Source organism: Gouania willdenowi, chromosome 4 (genome assembly GCF_900634775.1).
Source record: "Gouania willdenowi chromosome 4, fGouWil2.1, whole genome shotgun sequence".
NCBI lineage: Eukaryota > Metazoa > Chordata > Actinopteri > Blenniiformes > Gobiesocidae > Gouania > Gouania willdenowi.
The window spans coordinates 3,238,498-3,263,501 of NC_041047.1; the positions used below are offsets into that span (position 1 = coordinate 3,238,498).

Consider the following 25,004-nt stretch of genomic DNA (forward strand, 5'->3'; position numbering starts at 1 on the left):
CGTCATGCCTGTTAAGTTTTTCCAGTTTTTTTGTGCATTTTTGTTTTCTTTTTTGTATTTATGTGATTTATATATTTCTGTTGTTGTTTTTTGTTTATTTCTTTTGACGTTTTGTATGATTTGGAGCAATTTTGCTTAATTTTTCACAGATTTTTACCATATGCCATATTTTAACCTATTTTCATCACTTTTTCGTGCCATATTTTTACTCTTTTAATGCATTTTTGCAACATTACTCTCATTTCTGACACTTAGCCATCAAATGTCAATGCCTTTTCTGCACATTGTTTTCCACTTTCAAGACATTTTCAGCACTTATAAACTTTTTTCACCATTTTTCCACCAAATGTTTCACATATATTGACCCAGTCTTGTCACTTTTAACTTTTTTCACCATATTTCATGCCTATTTTTGCCAATTCAACCACATTCACAATTTGTAATGCTTATAATAATAATTGTCTACTACCAAACCGCAGAGTTGGAACTGTCGCTTCCTGCGGTCATATATTTTTGAATTTTTTTGATTCTTTTTCACTAAACAAGAGGTTTACATCAAGATGTTGAACTTTTCCTGTTTATTTAGGGCAACAAAAAGCAGCACAAGTTGTCATTTTGACTGAAAAAGTGACTAAATTATTCTTAAACGATAGAAAACAATGGGACGTTTACAGGCAGTGGGGCCGTGTGACATCATCAATCACATGATTTAAAGATGGCGGAACACAGGCTCTAAAACTGTACATTTTTAAAAGTCAAAACAAATATGGTGCAAAATAACGCTTTTTTAAAGACATGTTTAATGCTTTTATTTACCAGTCTTTCATACACGTTGCGTGTTCTCCTTCCTCTGAGAATGAACTGGTACTGATGGGACCATCGTCTGTTTACCTTCCACTTAGAGACGTTGCGTCCCCGTGGGGGCGGAACTAATCCTGGTCCTAAAAGCAATGACACGGACGGCGGTCATCAGGGAATTATCATTAGGCTCATTATCCGACATACGTTAAAGGATTATTCCACCGCTGCAGCTTAAACGAGTCATCGCAGTTAAAAGTGTTTTTTTTTTATTTCCCCAAAACACGTTGATTTGTATTTACAGGACAAATATGATGTTTGATCACCTTTTCCTGTCACACTCAGGAGTTGTGTTGATTTAGGAAGCTCTGACAGGTCATGATCGGTTAAAGTAAAATAATGTAGAATAAAATAAATTAAAATAGAATACACTGAGTTTAAAAAAAACTGATAAAATTCATTCAATTAAAATGACTTCAAATAAAGTAAAATGAAATAAATTAAATAAAATTAAAATTAACTTTAGTGTAACAAAACTAACGAAATTGATTCAATTAAAATAAAAAAATTAATGAAATGAAATGTAATTAAAAGCACACTGTGTAACTTATGGCCACTAGGGGCGCTAGACTTGTAACTTTGAGATAAGGATTGGCTCTAAGGGCTGGGCTCGTGCCGCGGAGGAGGAGAAGCCGCCACCGCCGCCCTCCTCTCCTTGCCGCCAGAGGCCCGGTGCTCGGCCGCGTTGGTGGCGCTCCCCCCTCGCTCCCTGGCCTCGCCGCTGTCATCGGCCCACTCTGCCAGTGGTCGTCGGGGCGGACGGGGGACGGGCGACCCGGCGTGTGTCCGGCGCCGGGCGGAAGAGGGGACAGCGGCGTCTTTTTAGCCTCCTTAGAAGCAGTTCTAAACGTTGTGCTTACCTCGGCCATGAAGGTGGAAAAATACTAGCAAAAGCCTTTTAGCCCAATGAGCCTGTGGTCACGTGACTGTCGTAAAGCGATACGTTCTCCAGGCATTCTCCAGGTCACATGACCTGGCCAAAGACGGTCCGTCTGTCCAAACTTACATAATCAGTATTTGAAGAGGGAATCCTATTTATTGGTCTGAGGAATCATTTAAAATAACTCATATAGGTCAACTCTTTAGGTCAAAAAGTCTGCGCTGTGCCTTTAAGGTAAAATAAAATTAATTTAGATTTAGAAATCTAACAGAAATAATTAAATTTAAATACTTTAAATTAAAATACGTTAAATTAAAATACTTTAAATGAAAAGAAATTAAATTAAATGAATTAGAATACAAATACGTTGAGTTTAACAAAACTAACAAAATTAATATGATTAAAATAAATTCAATTCAAGTAAAATAAAATAAAAAAAAGTAAAATTTAATTAAATTAAAATTATTAGGTTTAAAAAACTCAACAGAATTCATTAAATTAAAGCACTTTAAAATGTGATTAACTTAAATTCATGTGATTGTAGTTAAATGCGGAGAAAAGTAGTAAATGACTGCGTTAAAAAAAAAAGCCTCTTTTTGCATTTAGTTTGAGCCCCAACGGTATAAACCTATGTTTTCTGCAGTTTGCATGTTCTCCCTGACAGATGGTGCTTTGGTTCACTTTATATTGACTGTGCGATTAACTGGTGCCCTAGGGTGTTTACACTAATCAGGAGGAGGTGGATGGTTAAATCTGTAGAGGATGTACAGTATGTGAGTCAGATTATTAAAATGTGTGCAATTAATGTGTAATTTTTAGTTCCTTTGGGAATCATTTCCTATGTCTGTTGCTGAGGGAGAGGAGCTGACACAGAATTAATATACCTCTATTAACACACACACACACACACACACACACACACACACACACACACACACACACACACACACACACACACACACACACACACACACACACACACACACACACACACACACACACACACACACACAGACCTGCTGCTCAACACTTTTTTTGTGCACATTATTTTTCCCACTAGTGCATATGGATGCGTACACGTGCTGCTGTGTTGTGCACTTTATTAAAGACGTTACGTTCTCAGGCTGTGTTTGCATTTAAATTTAAGCACTTAAATGTACAAAGATGCATCATCAGCAGCTTGTTTACAGCAATTATTGTGGACAAAGCTGCTCACGGTTCCTTTGGTGGTCGTGTAAATATCAGCGTTCATATTCTGATACACGAGGCTAATTTGGTTTGTGTCAATGGCAGCGACTGGGTTTTTATTCATGAACGCAAACAAGAGCCAATAAAGCTCAGCTCCCATTTATCGACCCCTGCGTCTCCCTGCCAACACACACACACACACACACACACACACACACACACACACACACACACACACACACACACACACACACTGGCTTCAGATGGTGTACCTGTGACCAGGGTTTGTCATTGTGTATTTGATCATTTATTACAGGTATGATGTAATTATAATTGTATTTCAAGAAAATATGTTGTTGTAATCATAATTAAATTGTAGTTGACTTCAGATAATTGACTCTAAAAATGGCCATTTACAATTTAATTAAATGCAAACCTGGGGAACCATGTTACACTTCTATTTCTTACACATACGTAGTTAATAATTGTTAAATTATGTTTCAGATCATCAGTTCTCTTGAGGATAATTTTACCGTTGGAAAAAACATCTAAATCTAGGGATACACTGACACAAAAAAGGCTCAGACGCCCACACCAAAAATATAAAAACCAATATTTTAATTGCTTAGGAAGCCTCACAAGGTAACCAAGAGATGAGAAACTAATTTGAAGATAAATATTAGTTTTTTATGTATTTTACAGCTGATTTAAGACAAATTCAACATTAATGTGCCCTTATTTGCACTTCCACGTATAAATGATATATAAATGTATCTTCATTTAAATTTCCCTGATTTTGGAAATTTGGGGACATTTTTTGGAATAAATTGAAAAAAAAAATATGCCAGATTTTGGAGAAAATTAAGAATTATTTCAACAACTGCAGTTATGTGATATAACAACTGGAAAAACTGAGCTCTACAAATATCGTGGATATGAATTGAATTTGTGTATTTGGAGTGCCTGAATTTGTTTCATGTTTTTTCTAACATTTTTACTTTCCAGCGGGCCAAATTTGATGCTCCAAAGGGTCGGATTTGGTCCCCGGGCCTTGAGTTTGACACGTGTTTTATGGGGTTATTTATTAAAGGCTCAGTAATTGTGATTAATTGTAATTGAACTTTCATCATTGAGAACATAATTGTAATTGACTTTCAGGGGAAAAACAATAATTGGAATTGGGAAAAATATCTGTCATTGTAATTGTGATTGAGTTGTAAATGAACATGGATAATTGAAGACGTAATTGTAATTTAAAAAATGTAATTGAGTCCAACCCTGGTGTGACTCTGCTTTGATGTTTTTTTTTTTTTTTAACTGTCGGATTGGGAAACACCTCGGTAGCACATCAGTCTCAACTGCTACCCTCACTGCCTCTGTTGCCATGGTAACGTAGGGATGGGGGGGGGACTTTTAAAGCATCCTGGAGGGCGGGATGGCCCCAAAAATCTGCAGCCGTCGCACACTTTAGTAAAGACACACACGGGCTGAGTTGTAAATGTCATACTAACGTACTACTCATACTAAGTGTGACGAGTAAATGAGTATGTAGTGCGTTCACATTAGATAGTATGAAATGAGTATGTGAGAAATACCAGGATGTATACTATATGGGGATATTTTTGAAGTATGCACGGTGCGAACACTATATACTCAACTGCCCCATGATGCATTGCGACCAGAATGTAAAATCATCCTGGTACCGGCTTCAAGCTAAAAATCAAACATCCCCTTTTGAAACTAAAGGCTATGACGGCGTGCATTTTAAAAGCTGTGAATGTTGGGGGCGCGGAAGAGAAACTGTACACAAGCGGCGTAAAACTGTCACAAATACTCCTTTTTTTGTTTGTTTTTTTTTAATTTATTTTTGATGGCTTTTATCATGATGGCTCCACGATTTCCTCATATTTTTCGTGGTTCGAGACACAAATTTGTGTGTATCACCTTAACCATAATCAAAATCCTACAAAAATGTTGTAATAAGACTTAATGGCACGAAATAACGTCCCATCGAAACACACAAGTTTGACAGACGTGTCCCAGAACGCAAAAACAATGCGGAAGTCGTGTTGGCAAACGCAAAAATAGAAACATTCCGTCTTTTTCATGACATTAGCTGTGTTTCTATCACCTTTGAAAATACGCAAAATCTAAATAGCGCAATAAAAACTGCTAATGGCAACACTCAAATATCGCTAAAAGGTTTTTACGCTTTCATGAGGCGGTTTTTCAGACATTTCGTTATTGAAATGTGTCGCAAAAGTGCTTTAGAAACACTTTTTCTGCAAGTACACATCACGGGATGTGACGTACCTGGTCACATGACCACTTCTCTCTGAGAAAACATGATGCGGTACGTGTGGACCAGTGACGTGCCGTGAGCACTAGGGTAGGGTAGGCAGGGCGCTCCAAATGGACACCACTAATGACAATTTCATATGTTTCTGCTGGCAAGTGTTAATTCAATTCAATTTACAACAGTCATCTCAATGCGCTTATCAAAATATGAAATTCATAATAAGAAAGAAAAAACCAACAAGATCCACATGAACAAACATTTATCCATCTAAAAAAATCAACATGGTAAAACACCATTAAAGAAACATAAACAATTATTTAATATAGCCTCCATACTCTCCCAACAACATATATCTCATGACACGGCAGCACATCTGTTGTTTGTGTTGGAAACACAGAAACATGGAGAAAATAACAACAACAACAACTCAGAACAGCCTCAGTGAAGAGCATCCACAAAGTCAATCCTTCATTTTGTTCCATTCACTGTAGAAAGTACCAACAATGTTCTGACCTTACCTTTGCTGAAGGTCTGGTAGCTCAGGTGTTGGTCTCCATCTTTTAAAAGCTGTTGTTTTTCCTCAAAAAAAAAGTTTCTTTATCGTCTCTAGTGCTGTCATCCTGCCTGTAGTGTTATCCCGCCCACTAGCTAGAGAACGTAGCAGCAGCGGTCACGTGATATCAATTCACTAATGCACTGTGAACGTACGTATAGCATTTAGCATAGCACGGTTACGTCCAAAGGCAGCGTAGAGAGCTGCCTTTTTACATAAATGGTTGTCATCTTGGGGACCTGACTACGCATGTGCAAACACATAAAAACACGCTATGAAAACAGAGGCAGAGCAGCAACGTGCTTTTGAGAAGGGGTGTGGCCTCCTCCTGCCTTACAGCGGTTAGGAAATAGTGATGTTTAGCGATTTGGGCTATGAAAAGCACAAAATGCTGACACTTTCAAACTTATAGGTACTGTAAGCCATCGGAAATTGAAAAATAAATAATTTATAATTATATTATAATTAAAACAAATAATCAAAATATCAATTCACCCTTGGGTAGGCACTGCCTACCTTGCCTACCCTGACTGCACGTCACTGGTGTGGACAGATGAGGAGACCCAGACATTTCTTAGCGTTATACTTAAGAATGATTAGTGTCACATTAGATGTGAAACAACAAAGGACTAAAGAGTGTTCTAAGGAGGTTTGGAGTGTTTGTCTTCCTGCAGAGAAGTCTCGCGGGATGAGATGTCATGAGTTATGAGGCTCCTCCCCAAAACAACCTTCAGTGGACACACTTTCAAAAAGCAATTATACCTAAAGTTTTGAAATATCACTTTTATTTTGTCAGAAACTGTAATGGAAACCCAGCTAGTGTCACGTTTCCACGAGATCGTGTAGGTATGTGGCTGAATATGAGCTCATTACCACCCCCTACTGTCAGAAGTTGGATCAGATGGAGTTAAATTAGACAAATGAAGCCCCTTCAAAATACAAGCACAGGAAATCTAAAGACAGAAAAAAAAAAAAGGAAATCTAAAGACAGGCTTTCGTTGACAGTCTTGATCAAAGTTTTTCTATCATCTGGTTCAGACTTGTGTGTAACTCGTAACTAAATGTCGGTCTTTCAGCATTTTTTGGTCGAGGACAAAGTCTCGTTAGCTTCCTTCTCGTAGATCAGGGTCAGAGCGCCTTCGTCCTCGCTCAACCTCAACCTCGCAGCCTATTGATCAGAGACGTTTTTGTAGATCCACCACGCAGTAATTGACCGTGTGCATGTGGAGACTTATTGTCAGGAAGAGCTCGTAGTGCTGCACATTGACGTTTCACATCGACGACTTCATCAACTCCTGCGCTCGTCCTATCAATCAGAGACACATGAGCGATGGCGGCGAGCGTTTCCCAGGAACTAAAATACCTGCCTCCTCCTCCTGAGGACTCGTACTCGCACTGAGGAGCAGCTTTATTTAGATTTTAAAGCCCGTCGGCTATTTCTGTCTTTCTGTCTGATGTGAAACTCAAAGGAGGAGAAGCACCTCAACGAGAACATTTCTTAAACTGGTTTCATTCAAATGTTTCACACCACAAAATCATTTATAGAATTATTCATATCTAACATACACATTTTGTGCGACCCCCAAAACAAATACACAGAATAGATTCAAAAGCCTCCAAAAGTCAACAAAAGCTCACAAAAACGACAGGAACAAAACTAATATAATAGGATATCAAGAACAATACACAAAAATATATAAAATATACACCACACAACAAAAAGGACCAAAAAAGACAACAAAAATGCACAAAGGGACTCCAAAAACATACAAAAAGTTATCAGAAATTAACATACAGAATTGTACATAAATACAAACTACTCCAAATCATACAAAACATTAACAAAATGAACAAAAATACACAAAATCACATAATAAATACAATAAAAACACAACAAAAACATACACAATGTCAGAAAGTACATACAAATGAACAAAAGTTTAAAAAAAAATACAGAAAATGACCAGAAAACATAAACCAAATAACAACAAAAAATATCCCAATAGACAAAAGAAATGCACAAAAGGACTCCAAAAATGACAGAAAATGCACACAAACTAACAAAAACGCACAAAGAGACTCCAAAAACATACAAAACTGCCAAAGAATAAACAAAATAATTTAATATTCATAGTAAATGTCAACAGAAATGTTGCCTTTTATTTATTATGCTGCCTCACTATGTGAGACTATTTCCGTATTTGTAAGATTAGGAAAGGCAAAAAAAAAACAAACTCAATAACTTTTGATGAAAAAAAACCTCAAAATTGTTAAAATGAGTTAGAAAATAATGGCGATCAGTGAACAAATGTCAACATCCCGTCAGTAGATGATGATTAGAGGCATTTTCCCTCCTGACCCCATGTCACCAGATGCTGTTTATAAATGTCTGAGTGAGAAAAAAAAGAGCGACTTTTTACCCTGGATGAACTGTGAACATCCAAGCAGACCTTGACCAATCCTCTGCTGAGCACTAAAATAAGCTGCTGATGTGACGACTGCAGGCGCTGCTGCTGCTGCTGCTGCTGGAGTTTCATAAAATCACTCCATGATAGAAGCCAGTGGTTCTCAACCTTTTCAGCCCGTGACCCCCAAAATAAAAGTTCAGAGACCGGGGGCCGGAAAACCACATTTATTTATTCATCTGAACAATACCCATGGTTATCCAGGAAGTTTATTAGTATTTGAGCCTAAGCATAGTCATCTTAAATATCCTTGTTTTAATCAGAAATAAAATGGGTTAAAGTGACCAAAAATTGTGGAAAAGTGAAATGGGATTTTAAAAACAACAGGAATTGGTTATAAGTTGTAAATGTGGTATAATGGATTTTAAAAAATTATTGAAATTCAGTTTAAACTGGCAAATAATGGGCATTACAAATCATGAATGTGGTTAAATTGGCAAAAAATAAACATAAAATGTAGTGAAAAGGGGTTTAAAGTAGCAGTAAAGGGTCAATATATGTGACATTAGGTGGAAAAGTGGTGGAAAGGGTTTATAAGTGCCAAAAATGTGCAGAAAAGTCATTGAAATGTGACGGAGAAGTGTCAGAAATGGGAGTACTGTAGCAAAAATGTATTAAAAGGAGCAAAAATATGGCAAGAAAAAGTTATGAAAATAGGTTAAAATATGGAAAGTTTGGTGTAGTTGCAGAAAAATGGGTAAAAATAAGCAAAAATTGGCTCAAATTGTTCAACTATTATTCTTAGTTTCTTGAAGGCGTCTGGCTCCCCCATCATACACTGATAGCATTCATCAAGGTCTCTGCCTGAAGAGGCTCTACTATGTTTTGACTACCGCTATCAGCAACATACGTAACACTGAGATCACTGAACAGCAGTAGATTCACTGAAACCCCGTCCACACGGAGATGGGTTTTACTGTAAACTGTCAAGTTTTTTATCGTTTACGCCTTGTGTTGGCACGGCAACGACAATTTGGAAGCTGAATACGATAACTTCTGAAAACGGGTCCCAGAGTGGGAAAGTCTGTAAACGGTGTGGATGCCGTATAGGCATACTCTGTAAACGTCTTCTTTTGTATATGTCCTGTTTTTTCATCGCATGTGTTTTATGCGCATCCTCGGTGTATTTCTGTAGTAGCGTTACAGCGCCACATACAGGCCTGGTATGTTTACTACAGCATTTTCCACCTTTTTGTGTGGACACGCACACATAATTACCTGGTTTAGTTGAAAGTGTTTTTGTTTTGTCTCCGTGTGGACGGAGCCTCAGACACACACGCTGAAAGTTTGAATCCCAGATCGGTCCTTTAAATGCTGTGTCAGCATCTGACCAGGAACCCTAAAGCTGAACTCCACTGAAGGCAGATTCCTCCATCAATGACACGTTCAAACAAAGCATCAAGTTGAGTTCCAATAGCTTTAGATCTCCATTTGGCCCATTATCATCATCATCATCATCATTATCAATAGATCAGTATGGACACATTATTTCTCGGCCCTGTGTCGATGCACAGAAACGCTGCATTCATTCTATCTATGAGTCACACCCACCCCCACCCCACCCCCCATGCTGCACACAAGCTTATTTTAGGATATTTTCAGGATGTGCGTTCATTCGTTCTTACATAACATTCCTGATTTCCATTAAATTCCCTTCATGCTAATTCCTGCTGCTGCTGTTCTGCAGATCATCACCCTTTTCCTCAGCCCCCACATTTTCTTTTCGCACTTCTGATTTCATCGAAATGTTTCCCTTTTCATTCTTGTTATTCTTTCTTTTCTTTGCAGTGAGCATTAAAAAGTCAAGCTGAAGTCTCCCTGAATGAATGACCTGCTGCACAAACATGTGCTCAAATAGATCAACACGCACCACCACTGCAGCACATTTTAAGATGCACGTCATCATTCTTACAATTTTCACGTTAATTCTGCAAGAGCGCGCTATTTTTATCCCGCCACCGCTGCACGGTGCACGCGCGTGCTCGGTGTTTAACCGCGTCTCCCGGCGTGCATCGAGCACTTGACTCCACAATTAAAAAATAAATAAATATATATATAATAAAAATATAAAAAAAAGGACAGGGATCGAGGATGCGGCGGGAAAGGAGAGAGCACAAATTGTTGCTGTTATTGAACCCTGCACCGGTGCGGCGGGGCTATTTATAGCTGCATGGGAACTACATCAGCAGCCCTGACTGCAGACTGTGTGTGTGTGTGTGTGTGTGTGTGTGTGTGTGTGTGTGTGTGTGTGTGTGTGTGTGTGTGTGTGTGTGTGTGTGTGTGTGTGTGTGTGTGTGTGTGTGTGTGTGCGCGTGCGTGCGTGCGTGTGTGAGGGGGAAATCACCGACACATCACTGAGGAAAACACACGGCGGAGGAGGAGGACGCACCGCTGGATGCGGCTCAGTGAGCGCAAAAAGCAGCTGCAGCTTATAGTGTTTGGAGATGGTGGGGACGCTCGTGCTGTGGTGAGAGAGAGAGAGAGTGGGAGAGGGAGAGAGAGAGAGAGAGGGGGGGAGAGAGAGAGAGAGCTGGAGACTTTCATCCCGACGCACCGCCATCCTTCTCCAACCTGTGGATAGGTTGCGCGCGCTAGGACGCATGAACCGGCTCCAGGTGTCCTCCACTGCTGGACCCCCTGCGGGAGGACAGGGACAGGGACCCAGAAGTAGTTTTGCGGGCTCGTCGTGCACCATCCCCGCTTCATGAATGGCCGGACCATGGAGGAGCAGATGCCATTCGACAGAGTCCAGACGCGGCGGAGGAGGAGGAAGGGTCGCTGCCCGGCGGCCGGGGCGCCCCTGGAGGACGAGTTCAGCAGCCCGGAGGTGGAGGTGCTGTTCCAGACCTACAACCTGAAGCTGGAGCAGACCTCCACCCTGAAGGCGCTGGCGGTGCTGATCGTGGCCGCGTCGTCGCTGTCTCTGATGGAGCTGCTGTCCAACCCGCGGCTCACGCTCTCCAAGGGCTCGCACCCGGTGCACTGCGTGGTCTTTCTCTCGCTCTTCATCGTCACCAACGTCAAGTACCTGCAGGTGACGCAGCTGCAGCAGATCGCCAAGCTCGCGCTGCTCTTCAGCTTCACCTTCGCGCTGCTGTGCTTTCCGTTCCCGGAGCAGGTGCGCTCGGCGGCGGCGGCACCGGCGCAGGAGGCGGAGCAGGGCGTGTGGCAGCTCATGCTGGTCACGCTGGTGGCTTACGTGCTGCTGCCGGTGCGCACGCTGCTGGCCGTGCTGTTCGGGGTGATGCTGGCCGCCTCGCACTTCGTGGTCATCGCCACGTCCGTTACCGGGAGGAGGCAGAGGCTGTGGAGATCGGTGAGTGACGTCACAGCATGGCAACTTTACACACAAGTTAAAGAGTCGAGTCCAAAAATCCTCCTGATGGAGAAGGACTAAGCATGTCACTTTAAACCAGTGGTTCTAGAACTTTTTTTCGGTGTTTCCCACTTTGAAAGAAAAATAAGCAAAATGATGGTCCATCGTTCTATGAATCTGTGATAACCACATTTATTTACTGGAATTGGTTAATTGTTACAAACTGTGGGTAATGGAATTTAAAAAATGAGGGGATTTTAAAAACCACAGAATTGATTAAAAGTTGCAAATTAGAGTGGACAGAAACAGACAGATAAAGTAGTTTAAAAAAAAAAGTGTCAATATTGTAACGATTAGTTTAAACGGGCAAATAATGGTCATCACAAATCATGAATGTGGTTAAATTGGCCAAAATAAGCGTGAAATATGGTGAAAAGAGGAAAAAGGTGACAATAAAGGGTCAACATATCTGACATTAGGTGTAAAAGTGGTGGAAAGTGCTTGAAAGTGGAAAAAAATGTGCAGAAAAGGCATTGAAATTTGATGGAGAAGTGGTAGAAATCGGAGTAACATAGCAAAAATACATTAAAAGGAGCAAAAATATTGCAAGAAAAAGGTTAAAATATCGTAAGTTTGATGTAGTTGCAGAAATAACCATGCATCTGTGATAACCACATTTATTTATTCATCTAAATAATATCCGCTGTCGGGCCATATAGTCATCTTAAAGATGTAAATCCTTGTTTTAATCAGAAATAAAATGGGTTAAAAGTAACCAAAATAAATAAATAAATAAAAAATGGTGGAAAAGGTGGTGAAATGAGATTTTGAAAACCACAGCAATTGGTTAAAAGGTGCAATTTACAGTGACCAAAAACAGATAGAAAAAGTGATAAAAAGGGATCAAAGTCTCAATATTGCCTTAAAAGTTGCAGAAAAAAGTTGGAGCAATAGCTAAAACTGGCAAATAATGGGCATGACAAATCATAAATGTGGTTAATTTGGTCAAAATAAGAATGAAATATGATCAAAAGAGATTAAAAGTGACAATAATGGGTCAACATATATGTGACATTAGGTATAAAAAGTGGTAGAAAGGGTTTATACGTTCAAAAATGCATTAAAAGGAGCAAAAATAAGGCAAGAAAAAGTGATGAAAATAGATTAAAATATGGAAAGTTTGGTTTTGTTCCAGAAAAAGGGTAAAAATAAACAAAAATTGGCTCAAACTGTTCAAGGGACTCAAAAACATACATAATTGTACAAAAATGCACATTACTGTAAACATAAACTGCACAAAATGAAAGAAAAATATAAGGTGGTGGAATAGGATTTTGAAAACTACAGAAAATGTTTAAAAGTTGCAAAATGCAACAAAAGCATAGTTTAAACTGGCCAATAATGGGCTTGACAAATGGTGAATGTGGTTAAATGGATGTTAAAAGTGACAGTAATGTGTCAACAAAAACACACGTGACAACTTTTTTAGGTTTTCCCACTTTGAACAAAGACAAACTTTCAAACCCCACGTACGCCCATTCACCCCCAAATTATCCTTTTTAAATTTACTGAACTAACAGGTAAAACAAAAAAAATCATATTTCATAATAAATCAAAAAACTAAATTAATTACTTGAATAAAAACAAATGTAAAAGTGCAGCAGTGAAAATTACATGAAATAACCAAACATTGTTTACAATCTGTGCCAAAAAGCTTAAGAAAACCAAAAAGGAAAATAATTACATAAGCTATTGAACGTTTTATTTTTCCACTACATGCCGACGTAAATCATTATTTTTACACTTTAGTTCCACATTACATTTTGTTCACGGTGGCACATTTAATAACTTATTGCTCTTTTATTTTCTGCAACATTTTTAGCTTCTTATTATTACTTTCTTTGTGTGTACGAGTTTTATTTAGTGTTAATGATGTTAATGAAAGCACGGAGCAGCTGTTTTCTCATTTCATCTCTTATTTGACAGCTGTGACCATGTAGACGTCAGATACACTAAAGTTTAGTGATGTTTCATCCTCAGCTCGTCTTTTCTTTTAAAGACAAAACCCAGAGTTTAATTATGAACGTAAAGTTCCATTCAAACGTGAATTAATAGAGAATTCTGTGATTTTATTTTGAAAGGAAAAACTTTTTGACCTTTTAATCACTTACATCACTATTAACATTTCAGGTATTTCTTTCCGTATTTCACGTGTTGTTTGATTGGCTAAAGTTCTAATCATTCTTTAATTTACAGTTTGACCCTGAAATAATATAGATATTAGGCGTCGCCTAATATCTATATTATTTCAGGGTCAAACAACTCCTAGATATCATTCCGCTTATTAGGCGAAATGATATTTAGGAGTTGTGGAGGAAATAATTTAGTTTTCTAACTCAGTGCTTTTCTTTACTTGGAAGCAGCTGGAGTTGATCTACAGACTTAAATTCTGTTGGTTTTCAGTTCAAGTCCAAATCCTGCAAAGATGGAGAAATGGATGTGCCTCAAAGTTTAAATATAAAACACGCTGAGCTGAAAATTGCTCCTGCTGCTGAAACAACAACAACCACCCTCCCCATCAATCAGATTACATTACTTTATCCTTCACTATCAATAAATTACTTTTTTTAGGGCTTTGCCATTTCCTGTTCAAGAAATTCCCAAATTCTGTTTCAGGGTTTATTTATTTCCGCATCACGTTACACTTTTCCGTTTCGTTTCCCTGTTTAGATGACTTTACTGCTATTAAACTTCCTTAAATCGTACCCAACGTGATGAAAAGGGCTAATTGAGTCAACTGCTGTTATTACATTTAGTGTGCTTCAAAGAATTTACAAATATGACATACGTTGAAATCACGCAAGATTACATTGTACAAGAGACGTTAGCCACACTGCTAACCTTTAGCCACTGGTTTAACTGGAAAAATCCCATGAAAATGTGTGGCCTAAAACCTTTTAAATGTATTTATTAGTAAATCTATGTCTAACAAAACACATTATTATACACCATATTTGTTTTATTAACTTTTAAAGTGGGACTACTTTACAGTTTTAGAGCCTGTGTTCCTCCATCTTGAAATCACATGATTGATGATGTCACACGGCCCCACTGCCTGTAAACATCCCATTGTTTTCTATTGGAGTGAAACATTCAGCCTGATTTTTAGATCATTGAGTAGATTTTTAGATCATTTAGTAGATTTTTAGATCATTTCGCTGCTTTTTCATTCAAAATACCAAATTGTGCTGCTTTTGGTTGCTACAAATAATCAGAAAAAGTTAAAGATGTCGACGTAAACCTCTTTTATTTAGCAAAAGAGGATAAAAACAGTTTCACTGCTATACATATGTTAGTGCAATTAAATTTATTTTTCTTTATAAAAAAAACACGATAAAAAAAATTGATTTGGACATTTTTTTGGATCAATACAATAATCATGTCATAAAATATTGCGATATATTGCAGGATTGTTTTTTTCTAACACCCTTAATTGAGGCCCCGTGTGACTTTATTTATTCCCAAATTTGGAATTTTTTACAATACAAAATCTTTTACAATTTTGCCAATCAACACAGTTAATGTATATATATATATATTTAATATGTTTATGTCAAGGAAAGGTTTAAAAACAGTCCAGGCGTTTCATGTGAACTCTCAGGGGACTGTCCACTGTCTGGTGCTGAAACATCATTCCTTATCAAAGAGAACGGATACAGTCTGATAGTATTCCCTCAGGATCAATACATACTCTCTCTCTATCATCTTAGAGTCAGAATGTTGTCATCAGTTTAGTTCTAAACCCACAAAATGATCAAGTTTTATGGCCTTTTTCCTCATACACTAGTAAATTGAATTGAATTTCTAATAACTGGTCAGATTTGTTCTCGTATCCTTCCCTATTGTCTCTCTAAGCAGAGAAATATGAAAGTAATAATAATAGTTCATTGATTAATTCAGATTCTTCAGCAAGAGTTGATGTTGCGCCCCCTGTTGTGAGGGAGTTTATTAATTTAATTTAATTTAATTTTATTTGATCTCATTCTGCTTAAAATTTACTTTTTTTTTATTACATTATGTTTTATTGAATTTATTTTCTTTTACTTTAGGATAAAAATGTATTCGTATCCACTCACTTAAATTTTGTCTAGTTTAGGATTTTTCAAACTTGGGGTCGTGACCCCATGTGGGATCGCCTGAAAATAAAGTGGGGTCACCTAAAATGTCTAGTAAAAAATCAAAATGCGGTTGCCTGAAATTTCTAGTAATAAAATTAAAATTAATTAAGTTAAAATAAAATAGATTGAAATTATTTTTTATATTCATCTGTTTTGCACAAGTTAAAAAACCCAATACAATATCACATAAATAAATATATATATATACAGTGCAGGAAGAGGAAGACAATATTTTTTAAATTAAAACACCACACAAATCTTACAATACTTTCAATTTCTCACCAGAATTGTGTGATATTAAACACACACAACAAGAAAAAGGTTAAGAACCACTGGTGTAGTTAATATTAATATGAGTTAATGTAAAATATGGTAAATGCAGGTATGGAGAATGAAAATGACCCATCCTATTCTGTGTTATGCCTAAAAATAAATGTAGGATATAAAAATAAAATAAACTGCCATCATAAGCTGTGGCGAATGTTTTCAAGGAGTAATAAGTTATTATTTTTATGGGAATAATAGACTTCTTTAGGGGAAGGAAAGGATAAAAATGATGTAATCATTCATTAGGAAATGCATTTGTTTAAAACAAAGCCTCTCATACACAACACTAGCAAAAACAATTTTAGCTGTTTTTGTTTTGTCTTCTATAGATAAAAAAAAATGCTGGTTTTATTTATTTTTAAGCCAATGTATGATGTAGAATGAATCAGTAGCATCATTCTAGCCAATCAACTGATAAATAAGGATCTGTCAGACTGTTAGACTTGATGCTGATGCCTGTTGACACCCTAAAATGAAGCAGCAGGCCGTCCTCGCTGAATAAATACGACTGTGTTTGTTCAGGTTTGAGTCAATAAAACAAGTGTGAACGTAGTGGATGTGTTTGTGCAGCTCAGCTAAATAAAAAGCTGCGATCGCTGTCATACGCCAAAGTCTCGTTCTGAGGCCACAGACAGACTCAACGCACACTTGGTCCACTTGATTAACCCGCGGCAGGAAAAACCAGTGGTTGAGGATTAAAACTGAACAACAGAAATGTGACTCTGTCTCTGCTGTGGGGACAGAGCGGTTTCAAAGATGTTCCAAGTCCAGACGTGAGACCCATCAAAAGCGTTAAATCATACGTTACTGTTAAAGTAGGGCTTTTCACTAGGGATACACAATGTTATTGACTCGATGTCCACCAATGTTGGTTTTAAAGGGGCGGTAATATGAAAAAATCACTTTCCAATGGTTTTTCTACAGTGATTTACATTCCTTTAGCCTCATTCAGAGGGACAAAGTTGAAAAGGTTCTGTTTCTTCCCTCCCTTGTTATTCCACATTTTGTAAAAAGTCAGCTCCAAACAGGCCAGTTGGAGAACGTCAGCACGCTGAAACTCCTCCTCCGAAGCAGTTCCATTTTTAGTATCCGTTATATCGCCTCGTATCGCCTTTGGCTTGGACAAAACAAATGATTATCATGTTAAATTGACTATTCCTGTGGTTAGGAGAGGAGAGGAGGAGAAGGAAGTGACTTAGCAGCTCTGGTGAGTCAGTGTTTGAAGCAGCAGCAGCTGATGACTGACCCTCATGGTCTGTGTCTACAGTCACGCCCACTCATGAATAAGTTGGCCTCAAAACAGCTCATTTTTGGAACTGCTCAGAAAGTGACTTTTCAAATGCTTAAACTCTAGAAAACAGCCGATTTTGGGAAAACAAATCTCAAATACTATGTTTTTGGAGTTCTTAGAACAAATGGAGATGGTGAAAAATAGCATTATACTGCTCCTTTCGAATTTATAGGGCTGGGACTTTAACGTGCTTTTTATTTGCACTCCAAACAGCTCGGAACCTTTCTCATATCACAAGTTCCCGGTATACCCAAAATACTGATGCACAGACTACAATACAATAAATGGGATAACCAGAGGAGAAGTAGTTTATGAAAACACTGGATGGAAATAAAAGCCCAGTTGTGTGCAAATAGTGTAAGAACGAGTTTGTCGATTACCGGAACTCCTCTAGGCTTGACTACCACCTCAATGCTAAACATGTCGCAGCTAATACCGTAATGCCAAACATGTAGCAGCTACCACTTCAATGCTAACGTGCAGCAGCTAGCACCTCAATGCTAACATGTAGCAGCTAGCACTTCAATGCTAACATGTAGAAGCTAGCACCTCAATGCTAAACATGCAGCAGCTACCATCTCAATGCTAACATGTAGCAGCTAGCACCTCAATGCTAACATGTAGCAGTTACCACCTCAATGAAAAATATGTAGCAGCTACCACCTCAATGCTAACATGTAGCAGCTACCACCTCAATGCAAAACATGTAGCAGCTAGCACGTCAATGCTAACATGTAGCAGCTAACACCTCAATGCTAGCATGTAGCAGCTATCACCTCAATGCTAACATGTAGCAGTTACCACCTCAATGCAAAACATGTAGCAGCTACCACTTCAATGCTAACATGTAGCAGCTAGCATCTCAATGCTAACATGTAGCAGCTATCACCTCAATGCTAACATGTAGCAGCTATCACCTCAATGCTAACATGTAGCAGCTATCACCTCAATGCTAACATGTAGCAGCTATCACCTCAATGCTAACATGTAGCAGCTACCACCTCAATGCTAACATGTAGCAGCTACCACCTCAATGCTATCATGTAGCAGCTAGCACCTCAATGCTAACATGTAGCAGCTAACAGGGACGATGGTCCTAGTGGAGCAGACAGTGTCTCCAATCCACACTGACACTCAGACAGGGTTCAGAACCAAAATGAATAAATCCATGAGTGACAAATGAACAAAGTCAATAAATAAATGATACATTTCTTTTCCTAAAGCGGTTCAGATTTTTAAATCTCTTTCAAAATCTGACATAATCTGAGCTGAAAAGACAGACTTCACCTCATGACCTCACTAAACACCCCCCGACATGTTTTAGGACAATATCACACATTTCCACCAGATTATTCTTCGTAAACTCACACAAAATCTTGTGTGATTTCAATATATTTATATTCAGTAACGACATCTACTGAGGAAAAGCTGAGTAGACGGAAACAAAATGGAAATGAGTCAACTCTTAAAATTCTCTTTATTTTATTTTTTTATTATTCTCTACGATGCCGTATTCGGGCCACATTAGAATAAGAAAATAAAAAATCTGGTCACTACGAGATTGAAGTTGTGATATTATGAGAATAAAGTTGTAATATTTCTAGAATAAAGTTGTATTTTAATAACATCGTGATTTTATGAGATTAAAGTCATAATATTTCAAGATTAAAGTCGTAATACTTTGAGATTAAAGTCGTAATTTTATGAGCGTGGTCAACATCAGGGCTCTCGGTGTTTGTCGTCTTCACTCCAACAGGGAAATCTGAGGTTATGGCTTTATCCTCAAAATATTACAACTTTAATCTTGTTGTGCTCAGATGTTTTTTTATTCTTCTTCCTCCACCTGCACAGGGAGCTAATCCAACAGCAGGGTCGTAACAGGCTCTAATTCGCCGTCGTAATTCTCGGTCCTTTTTTCCAACCAAAGCTTTATTTCCACCAGTGTGATGGATCTTTTCGTGTTGCAGCTGATCAGAAACAAAGCCCTGCGCTGACTCAGCACTTCATCCTGTGTATTAGGTGTTGGAACAGGATCAATAGGATGTGCTTCCTCATTGATACCACACTTTGTCTCCTCCTTCACTTCCTGATCCTCCCCGACCTCGGTGCTCAGGGATTGATTAATTCCTATGGATTAATCAGTGGCTGCCTTGTGTAATCTGAACACGATCCGTCACACTTGCATGTACTTTACAGCCCTTTGTGTCTCTGGCCTTGTTTAAAGTACTTTATAAATACATCTGCAGTGGATTTGATACCATATGGTCAGTACCAGTGGTTTTTCAATGTGTGTATTCTGAATTATCCAACAGGTCACCATGCAATGGCACCGTAAGCCTCACTGATCCTCCTCTGTTTTTACATATGTGGCGTACAATCTTCTACATATACTGTACTTATTAATAGATCTATTTCTAACAAAACACGTCATTACACACCATATTTGTTTCATTAACTTTTAAAAATGGGACTACTTTACAGTTGTAGAGCCTGTGTTCCTCCATCTTGAAATCACGTGATTGATGATGTCACACGGCCCCACTGCCTGTAAACATCCCATTGTTTTCTATTGGAGTGAATAATATATCATTTAGCAGCTTTTTCATTTAGCACTTTAGAGTAGCCATTCAAGAAAAACAGAAAAGACAAAAACATCCCTTCCGATGTATGAATATGCAACAACAACAACAAAAAAGTAATAATAATAAAAGCAGAAGAGAGAGAAGGAGAGGTAGAAGCCAATAGGCTTACAAATAAAAAGCCAATTTAATAGGATAAGGATATAATATAATAGTGCCTGATCAAATATCCTTATCCTATTATATCCTTAATAGGATAAGGAGATTTGTTTTACTTGGTTGTGTACGGGTATATTTAAAGTTCAATAAATGTTAAGAGCTCTATTGATGTATTTAATTTAATTTCTAATATATACATTTATATCATATGAGTGTTTCAATTGTCTTTCATAATCAATGTGCTTTAAAAAAAAAGTATATCGGCCTCAAATATCGGCTTCCAAAATCGGCTTTAGATATCGACCATTGGCTGAAATTTAGAAAAAAGAAAATCGGTATCTGCATTGGCCTTTGAAAATCTAATTTAGCAGCTTTTTCAGTCAAAATTACAAGTTTTGCTGCTTTTTGTTCTTCTCAATAATGAGGAAAAGTTGAAGATCCTAATGTAACCCTCTTTTATTTACTGAATGAGGATAAAAATAATATGTGACCGCAGGAGGCGACAATTCCAACTCTGCAGTTTCGTAGTAGACAATGAAGCCGAGAAGACGAGCTCTCCTAAGGGACCTTTACTCTCCCTTTAACAGTGGTGACTGAAGTTTGCGAGTAAATCACATTTTTTAAAAGTTAATTAAACAAATATGGTGCATAATAATGTGTTGTGTTAGACATAGATCTACTGATAATGACATGTCAAAGGTTTTAAGCCACATTTGTAAAAACATTGACGTTATCCCTTTAAGTCACTGCTATGAACCACGACTGTTTTAACAGCATGCTGGAGATGTAGTTAAAAAAAGGAAAATGTGATTTTACCTGATCTATGCTAACAAAAGACAACAGAAAGTCTGTTTTCTGTCTTTCTTAAAAAAACATGAATAATAACTCAGTGATTTGGATGAGTAACTGTAATCTGTATACTTGTGTGGAAATAGTAACGCGTTTCCATTTAAGTCAATTCATCAATTTCCACCGCTAGCGTATGCAGTTTGCACATGTGCGTTATATCCACATACATGTGTCTGAGCTGCTAGCTCTTGTCTTTGTGGTGTAGCTGGTGGCCAACGCGGTGCTCTTCACCAGCGTGAACCTGTCGGGCGTGTTCGTGCGGATCCTGACGGAGCGAGCGCAGAGGAAGGTTTTCCTTCAGGCCCGACGATGTATCGAGGAGCGACTACGACTGGAGGACGAAAACGAGAAACAGGTGAGAACTGCATTTAACCCTCATATTATCCTCAAACACATTTTACCCTTGGGGTCAATATGACCAAGTTTTTGTGTCAGACACTTAGTTTATTTGTTGAGTCCATGAATAACCCCTTGATAATGAAACCTTGACCTGTTCTCTAGCGCCACCATCAGGAATTAGTGTATGTTGAAAATCTTTCATCCAAATCTTTTCTAATTTGGGGTGCACATTAATAACTCTCACAGAATGAACCATATTGATTGATGTTGGAAATCCCCTATTTCCTCTTTTACACATATTTATTTACTTATTTTTGTCTCCGTTTTTGTAACATATTTGATGTTATTCACTATAAAGTCCTCTGTCTCACACACATCTTCCTCTACGTCACTTTCACTGTGAAAGAGCTGTTCCAAAATGAGGATGTCATGTATCAACTCAAAAGTATGTGTGGGGATGTGACTTTTACACAGCTAAATGTGTTCAGCACATTGAAAAAATATGTTAGTAGGGTGATTTAATGCTTAATCAATTGTACCCATCAAATGTGGAAAAGTCATGAAATGTGAAACAAAAAAAGGCAAGTATTATATTTTGAATTATGAACATTGAATGGGGTCAAATTGACCATAGGAACAATAGGATGTTTAGATATTATTCGCCATGGCAAACAAAAGAAAAACCCTCAAAGTAACAATATTAAAACTAGAACTAATGTTATCAAAGGCAAGACATTTTTGTTTTAGTCTGAGTTTTATTTCTGAGATGAAATTGCGTTAAAGTTTGTAACATTTTAATTATTTTTTCCCCTCATTAGTTTTAGTCTAGTTTTTCTACAGTCTCGCATTTGTGTTTATACTGTGATTTCTTGTGTTTACCCCAAAAAACTCTTCCAAAGTGACTTCCCAACACATTTCTGGTGTTTTCACACTAACAGTTGTTGCAAAGCGATGGCGGAGGTTTATTTTGGGGTTTACACGGAAAGCTCTGAATCTGGCAGAAATTAACTGTGTGGTGGTGTGAGGGGAATACTGAGAACACAAGTTAAAACACTCCAAATCCCACAATGCAATGCACCAATCTTTTGTGCATACAGTGGAGATCAAAATAAACTTTTGAGGGGTAATTTCAACTTTTTACATATTTTCTTTTTCTGTGGCCTATACTATGTCTTTATCTAATAATACTAATAATATAATACAACCCTGAGAAGGAGGAAGCAGGTCTGAAAATGGATGGATGGATAATATCATTAAATTAAATCAAAATCAGATATGCAATATATAGATTTTTAACCCAGGGGAAATTAACTTTTTTTTTTAACAAATGCTACAGAAACATTTTGAATGAAAAGAAGAAACACTAAAACATTGAAAAGAAAAACTTACATCATTACATAAAATACCTTTAAGTGACTGATTCAGGCATTTTCTAAAGTGAGTTGTGGGCATTAAACGTATTTGAAGAAAGCTGATTTACACATTTGTTTCATCCCATAACTCAAAATTTAAGATTTCCTTTGATAGAAGTATTTCATTTAGTTGATAATCTCTGTTGCTGAACTTTTTCTGGTCATTAGGACACATATTTAGAATGACGTGATGCTACATTCTGTCTTATTTTGATGTGTCTTTCCATTAGGTTGAAATTGAAGAGTGTAATGTATTTTTTTTAATTTATTTTTATTTTCTCTGAAACCTTTGATGGAAACAGGACCGTCGTGTCTCTGCATTCATGGAATCTTCTCACTGTGTCGAGAGGCTTTTTTTTTAACGATTCAGGTGCCACCGTTCGCTAACAACTAGCCCACAGGCACGCAGTAACTATGACAGCAGCTATTTAAGGAACGAACAATTACTGTGGCACATGCATCAAGCACCACACTCTCCACCCCCGCCCTGCACACCTACACGGAGCGGTTTAACTAAGGAACCATTAGGACACTTTAAAGGGATCCTCCACTGATTTTACAAATGTGGCCTGAAGTCTTTGACATGTCTTTATTAGTAGATTTATGTCTAACAAAACACATTATTATGCACTATATTTGTTTTATTCACTTTTAAAAATGAGACTACGTTACATTTTTAAAGCCTGTGTTCCTCCATCTTCAAATCATGTGATTGATGATGTCACATGGCCCCACTGCCTGTAAACATCCCATTGTTTTCTATTGGAGTGAATAATATATCATTTAGTAGATTTTTAGATCATTTAGCAGCTTTATCAGTCAAAATAACAAATTGTGCTGCTTTTGCTTGCTTTAAATAATCAAAAAAACTTAAGGATGTCAACATAAACTTCTTTTGTTTACCGAAAGAGGATAAATAAATGTTTTTACCCGAAAAAGTTACCTATGACCTCAGAGGGCGACAGTTCCCACTCTGCGGTTTGGTAGTAGACAATGAAGCAGAGAAGATGAGCTCTTCTAAGGGACCTTTACTCTTCCTTAAACAGTGTGCTGACACGCTCTGGTGGCTGAAGTTAGCGAGTAAATCACAGACTGTTGAAAGCGCACAAACCCTGAGGATAAAAACCGTCATGGGTGGGAGTTCTTCAACAGTCTGTGATTACTTGGTAACTTCAGCCACCAGAGTGTGTCAGCTTACTGTTTAAGGAAGAGTAAAGGCCCCTTAGGAGAGCTCTGCTTCTCTGCTTCATTGTCTACTGCCAAACCGCAGAGTGGGAACTGTCGCCCCCTGCGGTCAAAGATTATTTTTTGGGTAAAAACTGTTTTTAATCCTATTTCTGTAAACAAAAGAGGTTTACATCGACATCTTTACGTTTTCCTGATTATTTAGAGCAACCAAAAGCAGCACAAGTTGTCATTTTGATTGAAAAAGCTGCTAAATGATCTAAAAATCTACTAAATGATCTAAAAATCAGGCTGAATGTTTCACTCCAATAGAAAACAATGGGATGTTTACAGTCAGTGGGGCCGTGTGACATCATCAATCACGTGATTTCAAGATGGAGGAGCTGTAAAATAGTCCCATTTTTAAAAGTGAATAAAACAATATGGTGACAAATAAGGCATTTTGTTTGACATAAATCTTCTATTAAGGACATTTCAAAGGTTTTAGGACATATTTGTATAAAACAGTGGAGGATCCATTTAACACCGTCCACTCACCTGCACGCTCGCCCCACGATTACCGCGTGCGTTTAATACACGTGTCACGTTGGTGGTGAACAACGTTTGTGAGCGCGTCTGCACACTTAGCACCTGTGCTTTGTAGATTAGGTGATGATATGCTGTGTTTTCCCTCAGCAGTAACAGGCTCCCTTCTGACAGGTAATTACACAAGCAGATTGCTTTCATGGCCTCCCTACTCCAGCAAAGGTCACGGTCTATCGCGGTGAGAGAAACACACACACACACACACTGCTTCTGATTGGGATCTATCAGCCTCCGCTGATGTGCCCATGAACAAACGCATCCCAGTTTTTCTACCATCAAACGGGTGAAAGGAGGCTTTTCTTTGCTCGGGGTTTGGATCTCGCCACGTTGTGCAAACCCTCGCCGTCGCTCACGAGAGTCACAGAATCAAAGGAAAACACACAGCTATCAACTCAAATACTGTCCTAAATGTGTTCATTAACGTCAATAATGGAGGTTGGAGCTCAGTCTGATCTCATCACTGTAGCTTCTTGGTATAATTTATTCTCTTTCTTTTCATCAGGTTTGTTTGTTCTTGTTTTATGGTGTAGGATTAAAAGGG

The 25,004-nt window shown here is 38.0% G+C and overlaps 1 protein-coding gene across 2 annotated transcripts in view; it reads left to right on the forward strand.

Moving 5' to 3' along the window:
- Positions 1-10,947: 10,947 nt before the first annotated feature.
- Positions 10,948-25,004, forward strand: part of adcy1a (adenylate cyclase 1a) — a 66,294-nt gene continuing 52,237 nt past the window's right edge. For both annotated transcript variants that reach the window (XM_028444574.1, XM_028444575.1), the window contains exons 1-2: positions 10,948-11,559; positions 21,148-21,297. In XM_028444574.1, coding sequence (XP_028300375.1) covers positions 10,948-11,559; positions 21,148-21,297 — 762 coding nt within the window. The remainder of the gene's footprint in view (positions 11,560-21,147; positions 21,298-25,004) is intronic.